Below are 25,434 nucleotides of genomic sequence, written 5' to 3'. Positions count from 1 at the left end.
ATTTTGAGTTGAATAAGGTCTGCTTTGGGTAAACTGAACTCAGCGTTGGGTAAATTGTTTGTATGGGATTAAAGGCAAACTACCTAGTAGTGGAAATGCCATTTTACGCAAAATTAGGTTTTTGGGTAAAAAAGGTTTTTAATGAAAACAACCCACATTTGGGTATCCATGTAGACCAAACCGAGAATTGAACTTGTCATCTCCGGATTGGCAATCATACGCCTTTGCTCGCAAGGCCAACTGGAAACCATCGTATGTCCCTATTATCTGCCTTTAAAAGCACAAAAAGAGTGCAATAAAACGCGAAAAGTTACTTTGGTTTAGACGTTTAACCCTTCCCCTCGTTACTCATTAAACGCTTTAGTTTGGTTATGTTTTTCAGGGAAGAGGCTGTATTAATTGAAGTGTAATTTAGTCCAGTATGTTAAAATTAAATTCTTTATTAATACAATTTTGTAGCACGCTAAGCTGTGGCCAATAAAACAAAACAAAACGGAAGATTTGAAGTTTTGCTTAAAACAATATCTTATCTTACAGGATGCAGCAGTTTCAATCAATAAATAGCTGTCTCTTCTTTTATCATACGTAAAATAAATTAGTTCATCACTATATAATAAATATAGTTTGTAGGTCGATTGCCCCTGTCGACGTGAAAGGCAATAGTTTTTAAAAATCACATATGCTACGTAATGCCTATTACTATCAGCTATTGCTGGTTTCCGTTGGAAGTAGTATGACTCTGGCCAAGCTCATAGCGTGTCTGGGGTAGAGCAGATGTGCGTTTCCTTCGGGCGTCGAACAAATCGGAGCAGTAGTTCGAAACAACGATAGCCACCGTGGAACCCAGAACCGCTCCAGCTAGTACGTCCGACCAGTGATGTTTGTAATCGGAAATGCGACTCAAACACGTGTACCACGCCAACATTATGAGCAGGAACTGTAGAAAGTGCTTCAGCAGCTTCGATCCTCGCCAGTTCATCCTCGATTGGAGATAAATCTGTGAAACAGAACATTCGAAATGAAGCAGAGGTGGTGGTTTCAAAATGTAGTATCAGCTTACCGCACAATAGATGAGGGTGTACATCGAAAAACTGGAATGACCACTCGGGAATGATAGGCGCATCTCTTTCAGCATACGAGGCGTGGAATTCGCACTGGTACAAGTGAAATCTACGATGTAACGATTGTGGTTTACCTGATCTCTACAGGTAGTTCCATCAGGCATCATTGGTTGGCAAACCTACAAATGAAATTGCTTGTTATATTGGATTTTACATTCTTCATTGTTTTCTTTTCTCTGAAATGCGTAATTTCGAATCATTTGAGTGTTAGATATTGTCTACTACTATGCTTTAGCTAAATGACACCACATTCAGATTATGATATAATCATTAGCATTGTTGTGATACATTTTAGAAATGAGTATATCTCCGGCGCTGTTTATTTTTTAAAAATTATCTTGATTTTGGTTGTAATTGTTTGAATACTTCTCTGATATCAAAACTAAAAAACCTTTGCGTGTTTAGAGGTGAGCCGGTTTTGGGCTGAAAACCTCTCAAATAAGGGCAAAAAACCTTTGCGTGCAGAAATTTAATGGAGCGAAGTATTTGTGTCAATTCATTCTCTTATAATTTTTCTGATCAATCGCCAATACCTTCTTGTCTTTCAATGGCTCTGCATTTTCTCTTCACTTGTCATAAGACGAGTTTGTACAATCCCATTTATTTCCACCACTTAATTGTACCTTGACAGATACGTATTTCGACCTCAACAGTAAGATCGTCCTCAGTGTCTCGTACTTGACTCGACTAAGTCCGACTAAGTCGAGTAAAGTACGAGACACTGAAGACGACCTTACTGTTGAGGTCGAAATACGTATCTGTTAAGTGGTGGAAATAAATGGGATTCCCGGGTAGAGGTGAATAACAAACAAATAACATAATAATAACAAATTTTGCTATGATATCAGATTTAGTCATTCTTATGTTATTCATAAATAACATAAAATAACATTCCAACAACAAATTTTGTTATAATAGTAAAATAAGTTATTTATATGTTATTGTAAGAAGGAGCAGAACAATAAATGAAGAACACATTTTGCAATCATAGCAAAGTTTGTTATTCATTTATCATTTGCATTTTCAACATACCAATAATAACTGATTTTGATATTTTCTTTTCTTCAAATATTTTGCTATTGGTTTGTTATTATAATAGCAAAATGAGTTATTTATGAGTAATTTGCTAGAGCAATGTCTGTTATTATTTTTGCTATTTTAGCAACTATATCAAACAAACTAATAGCAGATTTTGCTATTCAGTTATTCATAAATTAATAGTAAAATTTGATATTATTTTGTTGTTTTCTTCTACACGATGATACTTTTATGCCCAGGGAAGTCGAGACAATTTCCAATCCGAAAATTGCCTAGACCGGCACCGGGAATCGAACCCAGCCACCCTCAGCATGGTATTGCTTTGTAGCCGCGCATCTTACTGCACGGCTAAGGAGGGCCCACATGTTATTTATGAATAACATAAGAATAAATAAATCTGATATCATAGCAAATTTTGTTATTATTATGTTATTTGTTTGTTATTCACCTCTACCCGGGTATATAGTCACATAGTTTGTGAAGTCGAATTTACAAAAAAAAAAAAATTGCGTCAAGCAGAAGTCGTATTAAATCATTGGCTGAAGAAACTGAGAGCAAATTGAACATTAGCCTTTGCTAAACGGTAAGTCTAGCCTAGCGGTAAGATGCGCGGCTATAAAGCAAAACCATGCTGAGGGTGACTGTTTTCGATTCCCGGTGCCGGTCTAGACAACTTTCGGTTTGGAAATTGTCTCTACTTCCCTAGTCATAAAAGTATCATCGTGTTAGCCTCATGATATACGATTGCAAAAATGGTAACTTGGCTTAGAAACCTCGCGGTTAATAACTGTGGAAGTGCTGAATGCACACTAAGCAGCGAGGCGGCAATGTCCCAGTGGGGGATGTAATGCCAATAAGAAGAAGAAGAAGAAATTCGACACTTTGTCTCATAGCCTCCATATTCATCCCATCAAAAACAAAGCAATGAATAGGAGTTTGAATTGTTTCTTGTTTTTGTGATTGTTTAGCAGTCAGCACGCATGTTAGCAAAAAAAAAAAGCGACAAGATTGGTGCTGTATTTCTTTGTTTGTGATGAGATGAATATGTTCAGTAAGATATAAAATGGAACAGCTCCCCTAGTTTGGATTTTCAATTGTATATTGCATTGAAACAAAACATCCAAACCGCTCAATTTAATTCAATAAAAAAGTTGATATACTACGAAGTATTGTTTATGTTCCGCCTTCTATAAATCAATGAGATAAAATTTATGTCATATGTGTTTGTTTGTCTCCAATGTTTTGTAGCCCAACGTTGTCCTCCCGAGGAAATCTACTTACATCAAAGAAATGTGGTCGCAACCGACCGATGGTGTACTTCCCCACGTCGGTCAACAGCTGGCTACAGGCGGCTCCAAAACCGAACATTCCGATCGATTTGTATGCTTCCACGATCCAGTAGGGGATTTCGATGTTGTATACCTTCAGCGGCTGTGCATTCGATTTTTTCACGTGCGATCGGACCAGCTCTGTTCCAAGTATCTGCAGCGAAATGGATAGAAAGAGGGAACATGAGTTGGTTGAGTACGTTGAAATGCCCGAACAGTTGGTGTGGACCGGACCCCTCATTGCTAGTTGAGCTTATATCCAGTGTGTCTGAGAGGAAAGCGGAAATTCAATGATGAATGAGATTAATATGACATACCGCGATGTAACCAATTCTGAGTGTGTGGAGTTTGCGCGGAGGAAACCGTACGTAAAATGCAAGAGCAAGGGCGTGCATAATCTGCGACAGTTCACGCTGATTTTTTAATTGAATTGATCATATCGCATTATTTCTGCATTTTTCTCGGTACCAGGTTGGTGACATGTTTGTAATATTTCATTTCTTTAGATTTAGTCTCCTTTGAACATTTGTATTGTTTGCCTTGTTTATGACGATATTATACGCTTTGCTTTTCCTACACTAAGTGTATTTAAGGCTGTAGGACCACTCCAAAAAACGATCTTTTATAGCATGCTCGGAAATAAAACATAACATGATTAAAGAGCTTAGAGCCTTAGAGCTTTCTGATTGGTCAAAGGGTTAAAAATATGTTGACTAGGGCGGACAAAATGGTCGAGCCTGGTAAACTTTTAAACTATCTAAATTCAAAACCCATAACCCCTTGGAAAATCAACCGATCTCTTTGGTTCTGACAGCATTCAATAGGAAGATTTATCTAGAAAACTGGTTCAAAAGCATGTTTAGATCACCGGGTACCGGCGATATTCCGGAACATTTTAGGGTATTTTAAAAGTGATTTTTTTCATTTATACCAATATCAAGCTTCATGGTTTTTGAAGACCATAGCATTCCAATTCGTTTACGAAATCTTTTACACTACATTTCTGAGCATGCTTTTCGAACGCTCCCAGAATCAAAGACATTGGTTGATATTTTATGGAATCTTGATCATTTGTATTTTGTTAAAATTTGGATAGTTCCTAGCTTTTTGTCCAGCCTCTATCGCAGTCGTAATTTTGAGAGGTTTTTTCATTCAAGATAACTTTTGTTTTGGAAATTCCGAAACAATCAAAACAGTCATAAAGTCTGATCAGGCAGACTTGAATCATAAATTCAGGAACCCTTCCTATAAGTGTGAGCAAGGAAAAATTTCCAGCATTGATTATAATCTTAAGCGGTTGAGTGTTTGCATTCCGATCTTGATTTACAACGCTTGACAGTAATAAATTACATGCCATACTTTCATATCCCTGTATACAAATAACGCTACGCAACGCCAGGCGTCACGGCACAGCTTTGTAGCCGTGGGTTACAATAGAGTGTGCTGCGCGCAGGAATGGTCCCATTGCTGCAAGAATTGGCTGTCTGATGGGCGTAGAAAAGTTAAGAATCATTACTTTTAGCTGGATAACAATAAACAACCTCGCATGCTCACCGCAAGCCAGGATCAACTGGCGACAACGAATGGTGCCCACATTTCACTTCGTTAATAAACTTCTCAAAACGAAAGATATACTCCGATGGAGCACGCCTAATCCAATGATAAATTGTCTGAGTTTGTACAATGAGTTGATTATCAGCACCCGCCACATAGCCCACGCTTTCATGTGACAAAGCTCACTGGCTAAATCCGGGCAGAAGAACGTGAGTAATTTGTTTTTTTTTTTCAACCAATGCACCATCGGCCGACCTATAGAGCAAATTCATGATGGTGAGTTTACAGAATCCTCTCGGGAAGGGTTAATGATATTCATAGGCACGTTTTATTCAAACAGTTCATTTCGCAACGAGGAATTGCGGTTGAAGTACCGTAACATGTTGCCGTAGGTTGTATCTTTCTTCATATAAATTTTCTTTGAATTATTGGTTAAAGTTGTATATATTTTTATATATATATAGATTCTATAATATAGTTTTTCAAAAAATAAACATTGAGGCTTTTGTGCCTTCATACGAGAAGTAAAGAATGAAAGCAAAGATGCTTGAATTATAAAAATCAGTTACATATTTTATTACTTTATTCGTAGTGTGTAGAAGCAATATACAAAGAATTCCACTGCTTGTCTGAATTATTGAAGAAATTATGACCGGACGCATACAATTCTCCGAGACCTATATTAGCTTAATGAATTCAATTAGACGCATGTCTGTAGCAGCGCAGCCTTATTATAAGCGTTGTTATTCTTAATTCCACTTTCTTCTCAATGAACTGGATAGCGCCGCTTCGACGCGTTGTCAGTCAAATGATAACCTTTTATTTTAGGACTTCCTTCCAAGCATAGACATACGGGCTCCTAAAATTACTAACAAAAGTTGAAAGTTAGAATGGGTTATCAAAGCAATAAAAATGACATTATTGTTTACATCTTCAATATTTTGCGCGGAACGTAAAAGCGCTTGGGCGTCTTATCTGGTAGCTTCATCATTCGTTGGATTATTCTCCGAAATTGACCTCGATTTCGATGTGTTGCTTTGCATACACTGTGTCGCGCATATAAAAAAATAGTTATAAAAATCCATACCCAGGCAGAAGCCATAAACAGAATAACAAAACATGATAGGTACTTGATTGATATAAGAAATAAAAGCACAGGCAACAATATCAAAAATTTGCACTGAAATATCATTCAAATAACAAGATATGCTATGGACAAGAACAACCTAATGGTACATGATATTGATCACTTCTTACAAATAGCATAACTTGATCACCTCATGATGTTTTAGAGCAAAATATTGGTATTGTCGTCTGATCTTTTATCAATCATGTCCATATTTTATTTTGCTATCTTATTAATATTTGATATCATTGAGTTATTTTCGTCTGCTCGGATAATACCTTGCCAGACTTGCTGCACCATTGATTTATTCCCCTTTGTTTTGTCAATACTCGAAATATCAAAAAGTACGCTCAATAATTTACAATAATTTAATAATTTTAATTTATTAAAATAATTTACTTCAAAAAGTTCCAAAACTGAATTGTCCGTTGAAAATTGTCCGTACACTGAACGCTTTTTAGAAAATTTATCAAGTAAAAAATGCTCTGTCATATGCGCTAAGGAGCTCATTTACAAATCACTGTACTTCGTGCTCCTGCCAACAGACGGATTTTTAAAGGAATTGACGTAGTCGGGAGATGCAGAATGCGACCAACAAATAGTACTGCCGGTCAACTTAACGCACTCATTGAGGGAAGTCGTAGAAAATTGTAATGTTATTATTGACGAACTACCAAAAACTTCATCAAACGCACAGTCAGCTGAAGTACTTGTATACTGTCAGAACTTCAATCGAATGAAAAGTGCTTTTAAAATGAACGAAATACATAAAAAATCACTGAAACAAGTTGGTCAAAAAGCGTTAAAAGCGAAGAAGTTTTGTAGAGATCCGACGACACCACTTCTTAAAATGGACAATCATCACAAACCGTTCGTTCTTCATATCGAGGTCAATGACAACTGTGTGCAGCACGCTAGGGATCTTGTCCACTCCGATAGCTTTGATTTCGACTTCCGGCGATGTAATTTTTCTGACTTGAATAGCGCAATGTCGAGCGTGGATTGGACGGAAATGATTCATGCTACAGACACCGATTCCATGGTATGTATTTTCTACGAAAAAATATTCGATATTCTGCAGACCCATGTTCCGCTCAAAAGGAGAAGACGAGCTGCTTACCGACAACCTTGGTGGACACCGGAATTACAACATCTCCGGAACGTTATCCGTAAGTTGCGTAAACGCTACTTCCGTTCCCGAACGAATGAGAATTTGAACAGTCTTCGCTCTCTCGAATCGCAATACAGTAATAGCCAGGAAATTGCTTTCCGTAGTTACATTGTTCGATTAGAGACATCTGCAAAAGAAAATCCTGCTTCATTCTGGTCCTATATCAAAAGCAGAAAAAGCACAAACCGTATTCCTGCCGAAATGGCTTTCAACGACGCCGTTGCTGACTCACCAGAAGAAGTTGCGAATCTGTTTGCGGATTTTTTTCGAGAGTGTATACAGCACTGCTCCAACAACTTTCTCTCCGACTCGTATAAGCACAGGCCCGGCTTTCGACATGAATTGCCCATCCTTAGTAGTGAACCAGAGGGATATTTTGTCAGCTTTGCTGAATCTCGACGCGTCGAAAGGATCTGGTGTGGACAATCTACCACCGCTGTTTTTAAAAGAATGTGCTCCTTATTTGCTGTTGCCATTAACGCTTATCTTCAATAGATCTATTAATGAGAGCACTTTTCCAATAGCATGGAAACTATCCTCCATTACTCCGATCTTCAAGGCTGGTGATAATCATGCTGTGGAAAACTATAGAGGTATTTCGATATTATGTTGCCTGGCCAAGGTGTTTGAAGGTCTGGTTCACAGCGTTTTGTACACAGCTTCTCTTCCGCTGATATCAGATATGCAGCACGGTTTTGTTAAAAAGCGCTCGACAACAACCAATCTAATGACCTTTGTGAATAATCTCTCTACGGAAATTGAAAGTCGTCGACAAGTGGATGCCATAAATTTTGATTTTTCGAAGGCGTTCGACAAGGTTCCTCATGATCTCGCAATAGCCAAATTCCGACACCTTGGATTACCCGAATGGCTCACCGGATGGCTACAGTCTTATCTGAGTGGAAGAAAGGCGTTTGTCAACATAAATGGATCACGTTCTCGCACTATTGCCATCACATCAGGCGTCCCTCAAGGCAGCGTTCTGGGACCTTTGTTGTTCATTCTCTTCGTGAACGATTTGTGCTACCGTTTAAAATAGCATCTGTTGCTCTATGCCGATGATCTCAAAATTTACAAAGTAATCTCATCGTATCTTGACTGCTGTGCCCTTCAAGCTGATATTGACGAGCTTCAGCTATGGTGCATCGGAAATGGAATGGAACTGAACGTTGGCAAATGTAAGGTTATTTCGTTTTCACGCCACCAATTTCAAACTGAGTTTGAATATTGCGTCAACTCGGTTGCCCTGGATCGAGTTCAAACTATCCGTGATTTGGGTGTAATTATAGACAATAAACTTAGATTCAATGAGCACGTTAGTACGACAACAGCAAAAGCATTCGCGGCACTGGAATTTATATACGGTTTCACGGATGTTCACGCTCTGAAGGCTTTATACTGTTACCGAACGGTAACTGTTTGACAAGTTTTGTGGGGTCGTAGGGAACAAATTATTATATTAGCTATTAACGATCAATTTAAAAATCGTTCGCTTGGCTGCGGCGACGTGGGTTACCAAACACTGGATACAAAGTGGAACCGTGGTAGCAGGGTGGGCGGATGTAGCGAGAGTGAGAACCGGGTGGAGAATGGGTTTCTCCTACAGCTAGTAGTTGGACTGGTGGGAGGTAGAAAAATGTGAAGCAGAGTGTTCGTGAGCAGTGTCGAGAGTGCGGACGTCTTTTTGATAAAGATAATTGAATTCTGGAAATCCACGCGGAAAACCCCAAAAACTATTTTCGGAGACTTTGCTCCGGGTGCAAAAAGCCGCGGTTCATCGGGAAAGGTAGTTACGCCACAACCCAAGCAACCACCGCGATTGTAGACCATTTCGATCGGTTTCCTCGTCATCGGCGCCGCTCAGCAGTTCGCCATTCCGCTGTCGCAAAAGGTTTTGCCAGCTATCGCCGTTATCCGAATCGGTCATCGAGCCGCCATTCTGCCGCAGCAAAGTAAATTCCTGCAAGCCATCGTGGTTCTTCGGCCAGCCACCAACCAACCGTCAACGTGCCGCCATTCAGCGGCTCGCAAGCTCACTCCTGTCCGCCCACGTTACTTCACGCCATCACTACCCTTCGTTCGGCCATCAATTGGCCGCCGTTCAGCCGTCGTCAAACCCGTTCTGACGCGCCACTGCCGATTTGCGCTACGGCCTTCTCAGTTATCCGTGTCAGGTGAAGACACCATCCGGCCGTCATCGAGCCCCGATTCCGCGACTACGAAGCTGCCAACCGCAAGCCATCGCCGTTCTCCGACAAGCCACTAGCCAACCGTTAACGTGCCGCCATTCAACGGCTACCAAGCTCCCTCCTGCCCGCCCACGCTACTTCACGCCGTCATTATACCTCGATCGGCCACAAATTGGCCGCCGTTCAGCAGTCGTGAAATCCGTTCTGGCGTGCCACGGTCAGTTGAAGACACCATCCGGCCGTCGTCAAGCCGCCATTCAGACGCCACCAAATCTACCGGTCCGCGGAGTCGCCCTGTCACCGACCCCTGGACTGACCGCTGCACATTACCACCGCCCGTAGCCCGCGAATAAACAACCTAAAAGGTAACGCAATATTTTTTTTATTTAGGACCACCCCACCGAAAACTCTCCCTTCTAAGCAACGCCCTGGGACCCGGGAGAAAAGAGGTCTTGTGTGCCCACTCCGGAAACTGCCGTTGGCTCTAGACCAGCAGCTTGGGGCTTAGGCAAAAAAACTTGCTAGACTTTTCATGTTTGATCTCATCGTGAATAACGTAGATAGCCCTTCACTCTTGAGAAACATCAATTTTTATGCACCTTCTCGTCAGCTCCGCGCGAGAAACCTTTTCCTTGTTAGAAGACATAGAACTACCTACGGTTATAACAACCCACTTGACAATTGTGTTAGACTTTTTAATAATGTTAGTGATGTTTTTGATTTTAATGTGTCAACGTCCGTGTTTAAAAGTAGAATTAGAAACTTAGGGTCTGTCTCAATTGGATAATTAAACGGAAATTAAACTTAAAAGTGACATTTCAATAATTATCAAATAACCCTGCTCGCAGAGCAAGATTACTTTTGACAGATATCGAATCATTTTCCATCGATATTATTTATTATTATTTATTTATTCAGACTAAGGCCGAACTGGCCTGTGCGGTATATAAGAGTCTTCTCCATTCGGCTCGGTCCATGGCTACACGTCGCCAACCACGCAGTCTACGGAGGGTCCGCAAGTCATCTTCCACCTGATCGATCCACCTTGCCCGCTGCGCACCTCGCCTTCTTGTGCCCGTCGGATCGTTGTCGAGAACCATTTTCACCGGGTTACTGTCCGACATTCTGGCTACGTGCCCGGCCCATCGCAGTCGTCCGATTTTCGCGGTGTGACCGATGGATGGTTCTCCCAACAGCTGATGCAATTCGTGGTTCATTCGCCTCCTCCACGTACCGTCCGCCATCTGCACCCCAATTACAGATGGTACGCAGCACTTTCCTTTCGAAAACTCCAAGTGCGCGTTGGTCCTCCACGAGCATCGTCCAGGTCTCGTGTCCGTAGAGGACTACCGGTCTAATTAGCGTTTTGTAGATTGTCAGTTTGGTACGGCGGCGAACTCTATTCGATCGGAGCGTCTTGCGGAGTCCAAAGTACGTACGATTTCCAGCCACTATGCGTCTCCGAATTTCTCTGCTGGTGTCATTTTCGGCAGTCACCAGTGAGCCCAAGTACACAAATTCTTCTACCACCTCGATTTCGTCACCACCAATGCAAACTCGCGGTGGGTGGCTCACATTGTCTTCTCTTGAACCTCTGCCTATCATGTACTTCGTCTTCGACGTGTTGATGACAAGTCCGATCCGCTTAGCTTCCCTCTTCAGTCTGATGTAGGCTTCCTCCATCTTCTCAAAGTTACGTGCCATAATATCTATGTCGTCGGCGAAACCAAATAGCTGGACGGACTTATTGAAAATTGTACCACTCGTGTTAATCCCTGCTCTTCGTATTACCCTTCCAAAGCGATGTTGAATAGCAAACACGAAAGACCATCACCTTGCCGTAACCCTCTGCGGGTTTCGAAGGACTCGAGAATGCCCCTGAAACTCGAACTACGCACATCACCCGATCCATCGTCGCTTTGATCAATCGTGTCAGTTTATCCGGAAATCCGTGTTCGTGCATTAGCTGCCATAGCTGGTCCCGATCGATTGTATCATATGCGGCTTTGAAGTCGATGAATAGATGATGTGTGGGCACGTTGTATTCGCGGCATTTCTGCAGTACTTGGCGAATGGCGAACACCTGGTCCGTGGTGGAGCGTTCGCCCATAAAACCCGCCTGGTACTGCCCCACGAACTCCCTTGCAGTTGGTGCTAGTCGACGGCATAAAATTTGGGAGAGTACCTTGTAGGCGGCGTTCAGCAATGTGATTGCGCGGTAGTTGCTACAATCCAGCTTATCGCCCTTTTGTAGATGGGACACACGACACCTTCCATCCACTCCTGCGGCAAAACTTCCTCCTCCCAAATCTTGGTAATGACCCAGTGCAGCGCTCTAGCCAGTGCCTCACCACCGTGTTTAAATAGCTCTCCTGGTAGTTGGTCAACCCCAGGGGCTTTGTTGTTCTTCAGCCGGCCAATCTCCTCCTGGATTTCCTGGAGATCCGGAGCCGGTAGAATTATGTCCTGCGCGCGTTCTCCCAGGTCCATCACCATACCGCCATCTTCGTCTGCCACATCGCCATTCAGGTGCTCTTCGTAGTGCTGCCGCCACCTTTGGATCACCTCACGCTCGTTCGTAAGAAGGTTCCCGTTTATGTCCTTACACATATCAGGCTGTGGCACGTGGCCCTTACGTGAACGGTTTAACTTCTCATAGAACTTTCGTGTGTTATTAGCGCGGTACAGTTGCTCCGTTTCTTCACGGTCTCGATCTTCCTGCTGGCGCTTTTTCCTCCGGAAAGTCGAGTTTTGTCTGTTCCGCGCCTGTTTATATCGTGCCTCGTTCGCCCTCGTGCGGTGTTGCAGCAATCTCGCCCATGCTGCATTCTTCTCTTCCACTAACTGCTCACATTCGCCGTCATACCAGTCGTTTTTTCTGATCCGGGGGCACCGTCCCTAGTGCAGCGGTTGCGGTGCTTCCAATGGCGGATCGAATATCTCTCCAGCCATCTTCAAGAGACGCTGCGCCTAGCTGCTCTTCCGTTGGAAGTGCCACTTCCAGCTGCTGCGCGTATTCTTGGGCTAGTCTACCGTCTTGTAGTCGCCCAATGTTAAGCCGCGGCGTCCGACTTCGACGCGTGTTGTACACCGTCGAGAGTTTTGAGCGCAGGCATACTGCAACGAGGTAGTGGTCGTATTCAATATTCGCACTGTGGTAAGTGCGGATGTCGGAGAAGAATTTACCGTCGATTAGAACGTGATCGATTTGGTTTTCCGTTTCTTGGTTAGGTGATATCCATGTGGCTTTGTGGATATTTTTGCGGGGAAAGAAGGTGCTTCGGACTACCATTCCGCTACCCAGCAATTCCTATAAGACATCGATGCAAAATGATTCGATATCTGTCAAAAGTAATCATGCTCTGCGAGCAGGGTTATTCGATAATTATTGAAATGTCACTTTTAAGTTTATTTTCAGTTTAATTCTCCAAATGAGACAGACCCTTAGTATAGAAATCAGTCTGTGGAATTTATAAATTCAAGACGAAGACAAGAATAAATAAATAAAATAAATAATGTTTTTAGATATGACCGAGGTCTCGTATTAGCGCAAAGAATGTCTGGCAAATAACACCTCCCTCATCGCAATCTCTTCAAAACTTAATTCGGTGCTCATAGATTCTACCAAATTCAATGAATTTGAGCATGTGTGGGTAAAAACGCATACTGATGGTGGAATTCACATTTTTGCAACAGTGTGCTTTCCTCCAGATCATGCTTGTAATATCATATTAAAATTTTATATTTGAAAAAAAAAATAAACTGCATGTTTAAATAGGTCTGAATTAAATTAATCATGTGAAAAATCAACAAAATTGTTATTTGAATTTTAATGAAATTTGATTCACAATGATTTCTGTGTGAATAAGTCTCTATCGTAGGCTGACCAAATCATTTCGGTGAAAAAACGGGACAAGTCAAAAAACCTTGTGATAAAATTCAAGAGCTGTGGAAATTCCAAAATGTATGGGCTTAATTTTCATTTTCCTTGTGAGAAATTAGAAATATTTTAGAGTGACTCATTCAGCAACATAACTTTCTATTGTATTAAGTTAGTTGTGGAAAAATACTGAACTACAAATATTACAAATTTTTCAATGGGAAGCAGACAAAAACAAGGGGGAAAAGAAAATTACGCATCTTCCAATATAAAAAAATGGGGATTTTTTTTTTAATCTACTCTAAGATATGCATTAAGGTATTGTTATTCACCAATATCAAAAACTTTTCCAATTCTGAACATTTGAAAATAACAAACAATAGTCAAAACACGAATCTATTCAATTCCTTTTTGATCGAAATTGATTTTCAATGACGCTAAAAATAGCCTCACACTTCGGGAATTTTGTCAATTGATTTTGTTCCCATGTGCTCCCAAAAAAAGCGGGACTCAAGCAATTTCGTCGCGGAAAGGAGAAAAAAAACCTGGCCAATTTATAGCCTGGTTTATAGCTCGGATTCTCGGAGATTTCCGCCGGATTGTACATATTTTAAATCGAGCTGAATTTCTAATTTTTCATAACGGAATCTTATAAATCTCGTCCACACACATGGGAGCGAAATTTGCAGACAACTTCCTGATGTGTGAACTAACGTTAAAGTACGTGGGGACCTTAGATCTAGCCTTAAAGCCGACCAAATTTCCCTTGGTTCGAAACTGTCTTCAACTCAACTTTGTTCAGTTGATTTATTATAAATAATTTTTTTCCTGCCGTCGTTTTTACAGTGGATGATTTAATCAGAATTATTCAGAAAGACTTTGAATGATTCTAAAAGAATCAAATGATTGAGCAACAGTACCTACTTCTGAAGATTCAAAACAAAATAATGTAAAATAAACTTAATTTTTGTTTTATTCCTTTCTTTATTTAGTAGGCACCTTGTGTTACTTAACCGCTACTGTGCCGAAATCTATTTATTCTGCTGCCAGAATCCACACAGAATCTATTTTTAGATTTTCCATTATTCATTGTTGTTGTCGTTGCTGGTCCATCTCACCGTGAGTCCATTGTGTCCATTTGTCCGTGTCGTGAATTCAATGATCGTTGCGCATTGTTCGGTTGCCATTTATCCAGGTACGGTGGAGGAATGCCTCCGAGAAGAACAATTCGTCAGTCGTCATCAGGCAGTCGTAACGATAGGAGCGCTCCCCAATACGCCACCGTATAGGCTGCATATCCAACGACTGACGAGGGTTTGATGGAGGGGCTGGGAATCCAACCCATGACCATTCGCTTGTAAGGCGAACGTATAGCCATCTACGCTACGTGACCCCCCTAAAATAAAAGTTGTTTGGAAGTTGTTTGGCAGAACAAACCATCCAAACAAACAACTTACCTGGCAGAAATTCATTTGTCCAAAAACATCTCTTGGACATATGCATATTTGGCACACAACGCCATGAGTCATATGGCCAAACGGCCGAAAATGTCATTCGACTCAACCATGCGGTCGTAAATGTTTTTTTACCGAATGGGTTCTATGGCCGAAAATAGTGAATGTGAAAAGTGATTCATGATGTTTAAGAAGTGAGAGACAAGAAATGAGAAGTGATATATAAGAAGTGAGAAATGCGAAATGATAAGATGTCTCATTTCTCGTTCCTCATTTCTTATTTCTCACTGAAGTTATAAGTAAAGACGTTCCAATTCTTCAAACTATCGATATTTAATTCGTAACAATAATCGAATCAAAGTATCGTAACATACCAGTTTGTTTTGTCGATTCCACCAAGAACAATACTTTTTAGTCTACGGGGAAATACAAAGGTATTTCTAATGGAAAATCATGTTCCCAAGATTTTTTCGTAAAAAATTCAAATAAAATAAAAATTCCCGAATTAAACTTCAATAAAACTTAAATATGACACTCAATAAAATATTTAGCAGAGTCGCAAAGCTAGATTATGAAGCACGAGTTCTATGTCAGAATTATTTTCAATGTCACTTTCAAGTTTAATTTATGACTAGATAAGTTTCCATAACGGCCATAGTTGCAACTTTCTCCTGGGTAATTATGTGTTTCAGCACTTATAAGACGTTCTCGATGTTATCGTTTCAACTGCATCATGATCAACATATCGTCGTGAGCCTGCATTCGTTAGCTCAGATCCAGCACAGAGGGTTCATGAACTCATGCTCTTATGACCCGGTCGATGAATGTTATTCAATTAAACGGTTGATTCCATCTTCATCCTCTTTCATGGAGAACAAATCTGCTGACGATCCCACGGATAAATAAATATGGTTTAGAAGCGGAATTCCACGGAGCACCGCATTTGCTATCAGATCTATTTGGATTTATTTAGCTAGTAGCACCATGTTTGTTTTGACGGATTATTTGAGCATAAAGGCATACTGAAATCGTCTCATTCATGCGGTTCACAGACACTGGCCGGATTTTGGAAAGCACGCTTCAAAGCCGGCTCAAAAGGATTTATGTAGTAATGTGTTGCAGAGGCACGGTCTTTATCGTAAAAAAAATACAGCAAACAGCAAGCACAAACACATGTCGGGCGCGTTTCATCTTCTCTTCGCTGTGCACGGGACCAGCCAGCAGGGAAACAAACTGCATCTCGCCGAAGGAATTATAACAAACGATTGTGCCACTATCGCCGGTCCTATCATTAGCGCTGCGGAGTGCGATCACAGGGGACTGCGGACACCGGGCGGAAGGCATTTTGCTTTCGGTTGCACTATAAATCATCCGGGAGGATCAGTCGAATCCGACGATAATCAAGCGTGCTCAACACGAGGAAGATGCAAGCTTGTATAAAGGATCTCGTGTGTATAGCGAAAATGTTACCTCCTATAAAGTGCTATATTAACCGTATGGAAGAGCAATAAAATTAAAAAGAATCGTACCAAAGTGACAAAAAATTGGGACCGGAGTTTTTTTTTATTATTTTGAAGATTCTTGGTAATATCCGTAGATAGGCAATGAAATATGCTTCCAAGAACAGTTGCGGTTTGTTTCGTTTGAGTAAAATAGGGGAAAATAGTATACAATGAATCAGTAGCAAAATCATCAGTTAACATGACTTTTCAATAAATCCATTCAAAACGCTTCACATGATGTGTTTTTTTTCATTTTTTTGAAGAATGGTGCTTTACAAACCGTACGTAGAGGAAGGTAAGGAAGAGGTAAGGAAATCAAAGTATTATTATTTTAAACTTTTCGACGACAACCTGTTAGTATACTTATACATCATTATAACATGTTTCATCTTTCTTTAATTCAAAATCATATACATATTTGATACAACATATGAAAAAAAAGTAATACTTAAACAAAATAAACCCAGAGTTTGATATTAACCTTTTAGGACTCGCATGCAGCATGGTCCAATCTTTATTGCAAACGATATGCAAGTTTTTTTTTTTGCGAGCTTTTGTTTTAAACTTTATATGTTTTTTTTTATTTTCTCGATGGGTTATATACTTTTTACAACATTGCGAGTCCCCAAAGGTTGAGAGCGATTACGATAAAGATTCTCTGTGCTATCAAAAAAATTGCAAAGCGATCATAACGATACACAGAATTTGAACTTTGCCCCCACCCATTAATTCAGTTTTCATCGGACAACTCATTCTATTCTGCGACTTTTGACCCGAACTGTTAGCCACCCCGGCGATTGTACTGCAGTCGCCCGCATCTTCCAGAGGCATCTCGCATGCGGCTCACTTAGCACATACTTCTTTAATGAGTCGTGTTTATTTATTTTCAGCTTTCATTTGTTCTTCTTCGCCGATAAAAGTGACGTTAAAGCGTGAAGATGCCGATTAGAGGAAGAAAACTGTCGGAATACGAGAAAGTGCATCTCCCGGGAGGGGATTAGTTAGGAAGCAGCTCGAAGCAGGCACTTCTGGCTCGGCTTCATTACAAGAGCTGTCTGTCTGCCTGTCTGTGTCTATGTAAGGCGGGTCGCTTTACCGGCTGCTAAAGTGCGCTAAGCCGGCTGGGGATTTGTGCGGAAGGCCTCAATGCTTCTGTGGCAGAGATTCTCAACCACTATTCCGATGTAGTGCACACCGTAAATGATATTTTAATGACAGCTAATTTAATAATTGAAATAAGTGGCTCGTGTCTAGTCTACCAAAAAAAATAATGCTGACAGAATTAATTTCATAAATTAGTAGAAAAAATATTGATTTTGCTATCGCATGTTTGACAAAGATACAGTAAACTCTCTGCAACTCGATATGGAATAATTGGTTGATATGAATAGTTGGTGATAAAGCGTACTACGATCGCTGTCACTCGCAGTAGCTTCGCCCAGCTGGATATTGGTTCAACGTTGATCGCCCCGTGCATGACACCCCGAGCTTCTTCGTTGGTCTCTTCGAATACTACTTCATGCGTTGGCCACATATCTTGCGGCTGAAATAGGAACGAGGGTCTGCAAAATCATTCTCCCTCACTTAGTAACGGCGGGCCTTGACCCCACTTCGTCAGCACGTCTGCGATGTTCAGCTTGGTCGGATTCCATCGCCAGTCTGGCACTTTCGTCAACTCCTGAATCTCGCCGACTCGAAATGCAACGAATTGCTTGTAGCGATGTTGATCCGAGTTAAGGCAACTACACACGGTGCGGGAATCCGTCCTGAAAACTGTGCGGGCGATCTGGTACGAATGCATGCTCAGAATTGTCTGGCTCATTCACGCCCCTAGAGCGGCACCTATCAGCTCCAAACGGGAAATCGACTACCCCTTATCGGGGACACTTTCCCTCAATAACCGCTCGCAAACAGGCTGCGTAACCATATCCGTGTTCGCTGGCATCGGTGAAGATGTGAATTTCCAGCACATCGATTTCGGCGAAACTGGCGCCTCCGAGATGATAGCGAGGAATCCGGATAGTTTCAACCTCCGGCAAGAGATTTATCCACCGCTACCACAACGCCCAGAAATTTTCATCGATTTCTTCATCCCATCCACAGATGGAGCGCCAGAGATGCTGAATGAGGATTTTGCCGTGGATGGTGAACGGCGACAGCAACCCTAGAGGATCGAAAAACCCCATCACAAAACTTGCGACAAGCCGTTTTGTTGGTCGTTTTCCTACCAGCAGGTACGGGTGCAACTCTTCGCGGTGCATTGTCGAGAACGAAAACTCATACGCATTCAGGTCCCAAATTACTCTCAAAACTCTCTTATTCGATGTTTGCTTGTCCCGGCAGAAGTGTACCTGCCTATTCCTCTCCCAGATTCCGTAGAAACGCAGGCGAGTTAGACACCCAGTTCCGGATCTCGAATCATGCTTTCTTGTGAACCAATCTAACCTCCTGCGCCAGCTTAACGACCGCTTCCACAGTATCAACGCTGTCCAAATAGGCGTCGACGTAATGGCGATGGATGATCGCGGCCGATGCTTCCGGATAATGTGCGGTAAGCTCCTCTAAGTTCCGATTCTTCACAAACTGCGCCGAGTTGCTGATATGTGCGTACCCTTTCAGCTGGTACTCCTCAATTTGATAGCAAACGTTTTCATGCAGCACTGGATTTTTGCCGAGTTTGTTCTCCAGCTGCTTCATCCTTCGCAGGGCCATTGGGAAGCTGTCCGGGAACCGTGGATCGTCTGTCTTCCACAGCAGTCCAGTTTCAAAGCGATCACCGACTCGTTTCGTTGTACGCTCCAATATTCCCCGAGCACGTTTCTCCTTTGCTGTTTCCTGCGGTATCGCCACCACCGATTCTTCCAATGCGTAGTGGCTTTTGAGCAACTCGTGTAGGTCGTCTTTGGTGATCTGCTGATGGTAACCAAGATAGTTGCATGCGGCAACCGTGGTGGGTTGTCTTGCCGCCGGCGCTGTTACTCGTGCCCATCGCCCACCGATTCATCCTCCGCGTATCCTCCAGTCTCGAGACGTTGCTGGTCCACCTAATGGTCAGACGCTTTTGTATTCCGACCGCGCCGAAGAAAAATAAAGATTTTTTTTTTTCGAAAGTGGTTTAATGATTAAATCTTCTGTTCTTAAACGAAACAACAACAATCTAAAGTATAGTCACATTAGAGTAATATGTTACCGTATAAAGCCTGTCCACGTTAAATCTCGGACACCGATCTTCCAACGCGAATTTTCAAAAATTTCACAGACCACTGACACGATCCATTTTTATAACAGATGAATCTCTACATTTCATGTGATGCTTTCAGCATGTTTCAGCTTTCATCCAAATTCATTAAATGGCGACAAATCACATGGACATTATCCACGTGTCCGAAATTTAACGTGGACAGGCTTTAGTATCCGCAGTATGGATACGATGTGTGCAACTATAAAAAAACAATATTCTGTAGTATATTGTACATTATGTGGTAAGTCAATTGATTGATCCAACTATTGATCCAATGGTACATTTTTATTCGGGAATTGATCGGTCAATGCCTGTGTTAAATTCATATAAGCGAGGGTGTGACAATCGGTCGATTCATACCGATTTTTTGGGTGAATTTTCTTTGGGGTTCCACTATGTCATACAAAAGAAAAAAAAGCAAAATATATCCACTTGATGACTGAATTACAATCGCAACGATGGCATCGACAATGGTCACAGCAGCTTACTAGCGCTTGTAAACAGTTCCATCGTTTTAAAGTAAAATAATTTACACTTTACGTAACCCAATTGGTGGTCGTGTCTCGGATACAACCTGCTACAACATTTTTTATTCGGAAAATTTTAAGTTTTTAATATTCATTGTTCTCAATTTTATATGAATTTCATGGAATTTGTAAAGCATAATTTAGGCACATAGAATGACTGATTGACTCTGAATATAGAAAAAATGTTGGTACCGCTATGAGAAGCTGGGAGAGATGAGTGAGTCATGATTATAGAGTTGGGAATCATTGGTCTAAAACCATGCGTCATGCATCGGTTATGGGAAGTCGTGATCCGCTTTATCTAAGGCTATTCGCATTTTGCTGTGCCACCATCGGAGTTGTAACGTGACTCGCCTATCAGTGGATAATGTTACGTTCAATATTGGTTAGTTGGAGTACTCGTTGACGATTAACTATCTTTGCCTTGCCACTTATGGGTTCCATTAGATTAGTGAAATAAAATGTGAAGGATTCATCGTTTTCTGTTACTTACCACTAATATGGGCACTGCTATGCCAATGATGTACAGCATCCAATTCTTGAGGATGTATAGAAATAAAGAAGTCAAATTAACTGAATGTGGAAACACGATTACTGCTCAATTAACCTACCGTGACGGTCGAATCGTGGAACGGGTGCATGAGTGATTCATCGTCGCAGAAAAACCCTCGTTCGTAAGGCTGTCCGGCGAGGAAAAAGATCAAAATCGGGAAACCAACTGTAAGTGGAAAATGGGAGAAAGGAACATGTGTTGTTAAAATTTGCTTTTCTAGTAAGAACTGTTTACCGGCGCGACGAATTATAGTGGCAGCAGGTTGCCGCAAAGTGTCTTGAGCTTATCTACTATCAATATTTGACGTGGCGGGTTGTTTGTGGCCCACACGAATAAGTGCTTCATTGTCTCGTCAACCCGACGGCTTAGTTAAACTGTGTCATATAAATATAAGAGAAGCCGACCTTACTATGCCGACCGGTAGTAAATACAAATGAGAAAAGGGGACCAGGTAGCGAGGGCAATTCGGTTTGTATTTCGAACATGGTCATAAATTTTGTCTGGAATGCCTGTGATGGGAATGAGTTTTCGAGAGTCATAAATTAATCCGAAAACCAATATGCACCTAGAGTTAATTGCTTGTGGAAGGAAATTCAAACAGAAGGTTGTTTTAATTGGCAAATATTGATGAATGAATATAACATCAGCCCTTTTGATAAGGAACCAGGTAGGTATTATTGACCCGTCCCCCTTCCCCAGCATGGACAATTGATAATACAAATTTTCAACAATTTGTATGAACCGTGGACATCCGCCATACCCCCTCCCCCTAAACTGTCTACGTGGTATATGAACAGCCCCTTATCAATAACGTTATCGAAAAAAAATCGTTTGGGATGAGTTTAACTCATAATTCTAATATTAGGAAGAAATTTTAATATTTGTGGATAAAGTAGTAGAATGGCTGATGATGATGGACTAATTATATAACCCTTCTTCTTCTTCTTTAATGGCTCTACATTCCAACTGGAACATGGCCTGCTTTTCAACTTCTATTAGCATTTCAGTATTCTATTAGCATTTCCTCAGTTATTAATTGAAAGCTTGTAACCTGCACACTTCCAACGGCCTCGCGAGGGCATCAATGTAGCCCCTATGTACCCTTAACTAATTGAAGCAGAAATCAATCTTACCATGTTAAATACACTACACGTACAACACACAACAACAGAACACGAATAAAGTCCAAATATAGATGAGAACAACGTTGAGAGAGTGCACATCCAACAGAGAAAGGGACTATGGAAGAATTACGAGCTGAAATGCTACCCCTACATACAAACCAATTGGTGCAACCTACCATGAGATACCATAAATCGACATCAGTAACCCTCTGCCCACGATCATCTCACAGCATCCAAAGATCTCTCGCTCCACATCAATCGCTGCTCTTATCACTTCCCCAAGAGATAAGAGAATTAGCTCACCATCAAAGCCGAGACGAAGGCACCGCGTAAGCAAATGTTGGGCTAGTTGTCGGTTAACTGCTAAGCAGGCAGCACGCGTGATTAGCAATAGATTGCAATCAATCAAGTCAAAGTTACAAGTGCTACGGTGCCTGACCGGCAAAAGAAACGGTGAAGGTGAAACTCGGTGGACAAGTGATTAGTGGCGGGCTGGGGCAAGGTAGTGCACCCCAAAGTAGTGAAATTCACGGCTAATTATTTTATTCACTCTTTAGCCACCAATGCCCAGTACTGAGTTCCATCACTGATATGCCACCGTAATGCAGTGCTAGAGTGAAGACGGATTGCTTGAGATCGGTAAGGGGAAGAGATAAAGCAATTCCGAAATATGTGATGCTCTGTGGTGCAGTGAAGTAATCCGTTGTGTTTCCTACGACAGGCCTATCTTTTCACCGCCAACACCAATCGCCCGGCGGAATGTGGCGCAAAGCGGCAGCAGCTATGGATGGCCGGCAGATTGCTGGTGCAGTTCATCGGTCTGCCCGGGCAGGCATTACGTTCCATCGTCGCCGGGGGATACACTTTCAACACTGACACACACACAAATTAACACTTTTCCCTAGGTTTAAGCTGAAATAGAACGTAAGTAATTAATAAACACTTCTTTTAATTTGCATGTGAAATTTATGCTTTAATTTTATTAAGAGCGACTCCGAGTACTTTTCGCCATTGGTTCCACTTGTTCGAACCATTTCTTTGTTTCAGGCTGATTGTGGTAAGTGGGTCATGGGGACCAGTGCCATCTTGACCGGCCTTTCTTAACTTTTTGTCCTCCGTCTCATGCGGCCTCCCCTCCCAAGGGGGTGGTGACAAGCTTTTCTATACCCGCCATTGCATAAGAATGTATCTTGTGTGGCAAGTACAATGGATACACTATGCCCAGAGAGTCGAGAATGTTTCCAACCCGAAAACATCCTAGACCGAACCAAGAATCGAGCTCAACATCTCCGGATTGGTAATCCTACGCCTTTGCTCGCAAGGCTTCTGGAGACCCCATATACCCCTAACCAAGTCTAAACTAGACGATTCCTGTTTAAATAAGGCACTAACTATTTATGATCAATTCATTCAGATTTGGCGAGTGATAGACGATCCCTTAATTCTTACAGATAAAAATATCATTGCCAAAAAACATCGCTACCCAGAAAAACATCATTAGAGAAAATAAAACATTGTGTTCTACTGCATTTTTTTTTTACAAAAATCATGCATGATAGAGCAATACGCGATACCATACGAAGGTATGAATATCTAAAAAAATTTCCTCAGCTCCTATACATATTTTGTTAGGCTTTTATTTAGAATTGTAAGAAGAAAGATCAAACGCCTTTTGAGAGTAGTAAATCATTTAGTATAAATAAGTTAGTATAGTTAGTATAAGTTTGGGTGGTAATGCCAATACACCAGAGAAAAAGAAGATAATGTATCCAATTCTCTCAGTTTTGTTTATTTATCATTTAGCTTGTAGCCTTTACAAGAAAATTATTCAAATTTATGGAAACTCTTTGAATGCTTGTTCACAAGTAAGCATATTATCATTAACCGTTTCAGGCAACGAGTTACATCAGTGGACCTCACCAGTATATCGTTAAAATCTGTAATCAGCACATCATTGTTGATTGCATCCATAGTGATAAACCTGCGGGTACATAAAATGTGGTCGCATGACATCATACCCCCTTGGTAGCGATTTGCATCCGAGAGATTCAATGGACAAAGCGAAATGCAACGGCGTGTTCGACGTATTGCCTTTCGGTAAACTTATAGTACGAGAAAGGCGAAACGTGAAATAAGTGTCATTACATGGCATTTGTAGCATAAAAAAATAATTTACCCTAATATATTTAGTAAATAGGTTTATTTTTTAGCAGTATTTTGGTAATTTTATTTTCCAAAACGTTGAAGCCAAACATGCCGTGATCTGTTTGATCATTTCTTGGTTACAAAGAAAAATGAAAGCATGAATGTGCTCACAGGCGTGTTCCCAGCATATTTGCATATTATCAGCATAAATTATTTCCGTTGTTGATGTGGAATAATACACCAATGCCACCGCGGGCTATTGGAAAGTATCGGATCCGTTCAATGTGGAGTCTGTATTTACGTGTGCTGCATGATCGGTTGTAATTTTAGTTCAGATTCAAATGGATTTTTTTATTGAGGTAATGTGTAATTTCAAGTAGTCGATGTTAAAACTAATAATTACCTATAATATTTATAGACAGTACATATAAAATTCGCAACAAGTTGCATTCAAAAGGTGGTATAGCCTTGTTGATCGCTACTGAATTTGATAACGATTGGTTATTGCGTTCAAAAGTAATAAAGAAAATGGTGAACCAAACCAATATGGTTGGTATCTTGGCTAAATGCGAGAAAGGCAGTACCACTACTAGGTGGTTTAATTTAGGTTTTTATAAAAAGAAATTCATCATAGAGTATAGCCCCGAATCATTTAATTTTCGTAACAGTGTGAGTTGGTATAGAGATGATGAGTGAGAGATTTTTTTTCATTCTGCTTTGGATTTAATCCTTGGTGCTACGTATTTCTACTACAGTTGTTGTTGCCATTTTTGAAAAATGTTGAGGCCATTTTTGGTCGTATGCCATCGTTTGGCCGAATAGAGAGTAGAAATATGTCTCATTGTCTCACTCCTCACGTCACATAAGGAATAATAAGTGAGAAGTTGGAAGTGACAATTGATGAGTAAGAAGTGAAAAGTGAGATGTAAGAAGTGAGAAGTGAGAAAGAAGAAGTAAGAAGTTATCAGAGAGAAGTGAAAATGCGAAGTTAAAAAGTGAGCAATAAGAAGTAAAAAATGAGATCTAAGATGTGAGATGTAAGAAGTTGAAAGTATGAAGCAAGAATCCAGAAGGGAGAGGTGGAAAAATATAAATAAAAAGGAAAAGTGAGTAGTAAACAATGAAAAGAACTATTCCTAAAACTTATTTAATTCCTTATTTATTCCTGTTTTATTCTTATTTTTTCTCATACCCCCTTTTTTCCTTGTTTTTTGTTCCTTCAATAGCATCTAAAGGCAAATTCCATAAAAATCTTGAACGGTAGTTATTTTAACCCCCAAAAATGTACGAAAAATTACACTCGATTGTACATTTTATGAATGAACTCACGTAAAAGAGGGACACCTGCAATTTCGTATAGTGGGTGTTTTAGAGAAACTGCTTGAAATACTGTTATAACCATAAGAATCGAGTAAACGGGGTGCAGAAAGTGCGGCGGTACCTTTCCTGAAGGGTACGCCGCATACAATTTTGAAAAAAAT

General features: G+C 40.9%; 1 protein-coding gene across 1 annotated transcript in view; it reads right to left on the bottom strand.

Annotated features, from left to right (window-relative positions):
• Positions 1–424: 424 nt before the first annotated feature.
• LOC134211682 (putative phosphatidate phosphatase) overlaps positions 425–25,434 on the bottom strand; it is a 116,131-nt gene continuing 91,121 nt past the window's right edge. The window contains exons 3-7 of the mRNA XM_062688811.1: positions 20,743–20,849; positions 20,625–20,669; positions 3,441–3,641; positions 1,061–1,240; positions 425–997 (exon numbers count right to left, since the gene is read on the bottom strand). Of these exons, the coding sequence (XP_062544795.1) occupies positions 707–997; positions 1,061–1,240; positions 3,441–3,641; positions 20,625–20,669; positions 20,743–20,849 (824 nt within the window). The 3' untranslated portion in view covers positions 425–706. The remainder of the gene's footprint in view (positions 998–1,060; positions 1,241–3,440; positions 3,642–20,624; positions 20,670–20,742; positions 20,850–25,434) is intronic.

This window comes from Armigeres subalbatus, chromosome 2 (assembly GCF_024139115.2).
Source record: "Armigeres subalbatus isolate Guangzhou_Male chromosome 2, GZ_Asu_2, whole genome shotgun sequence".
NCBI classification, from domain to species: Eukaryota; Metazoa; Arthropoda; class Insecta; order Diptera; family Culicidae; genus Armigeres; species Armigeres subalbatus.
Note: the sequence above shows the minus strand (reverse complement) of the source record. Positions and strands in the feature narration are given on the sequence as shown.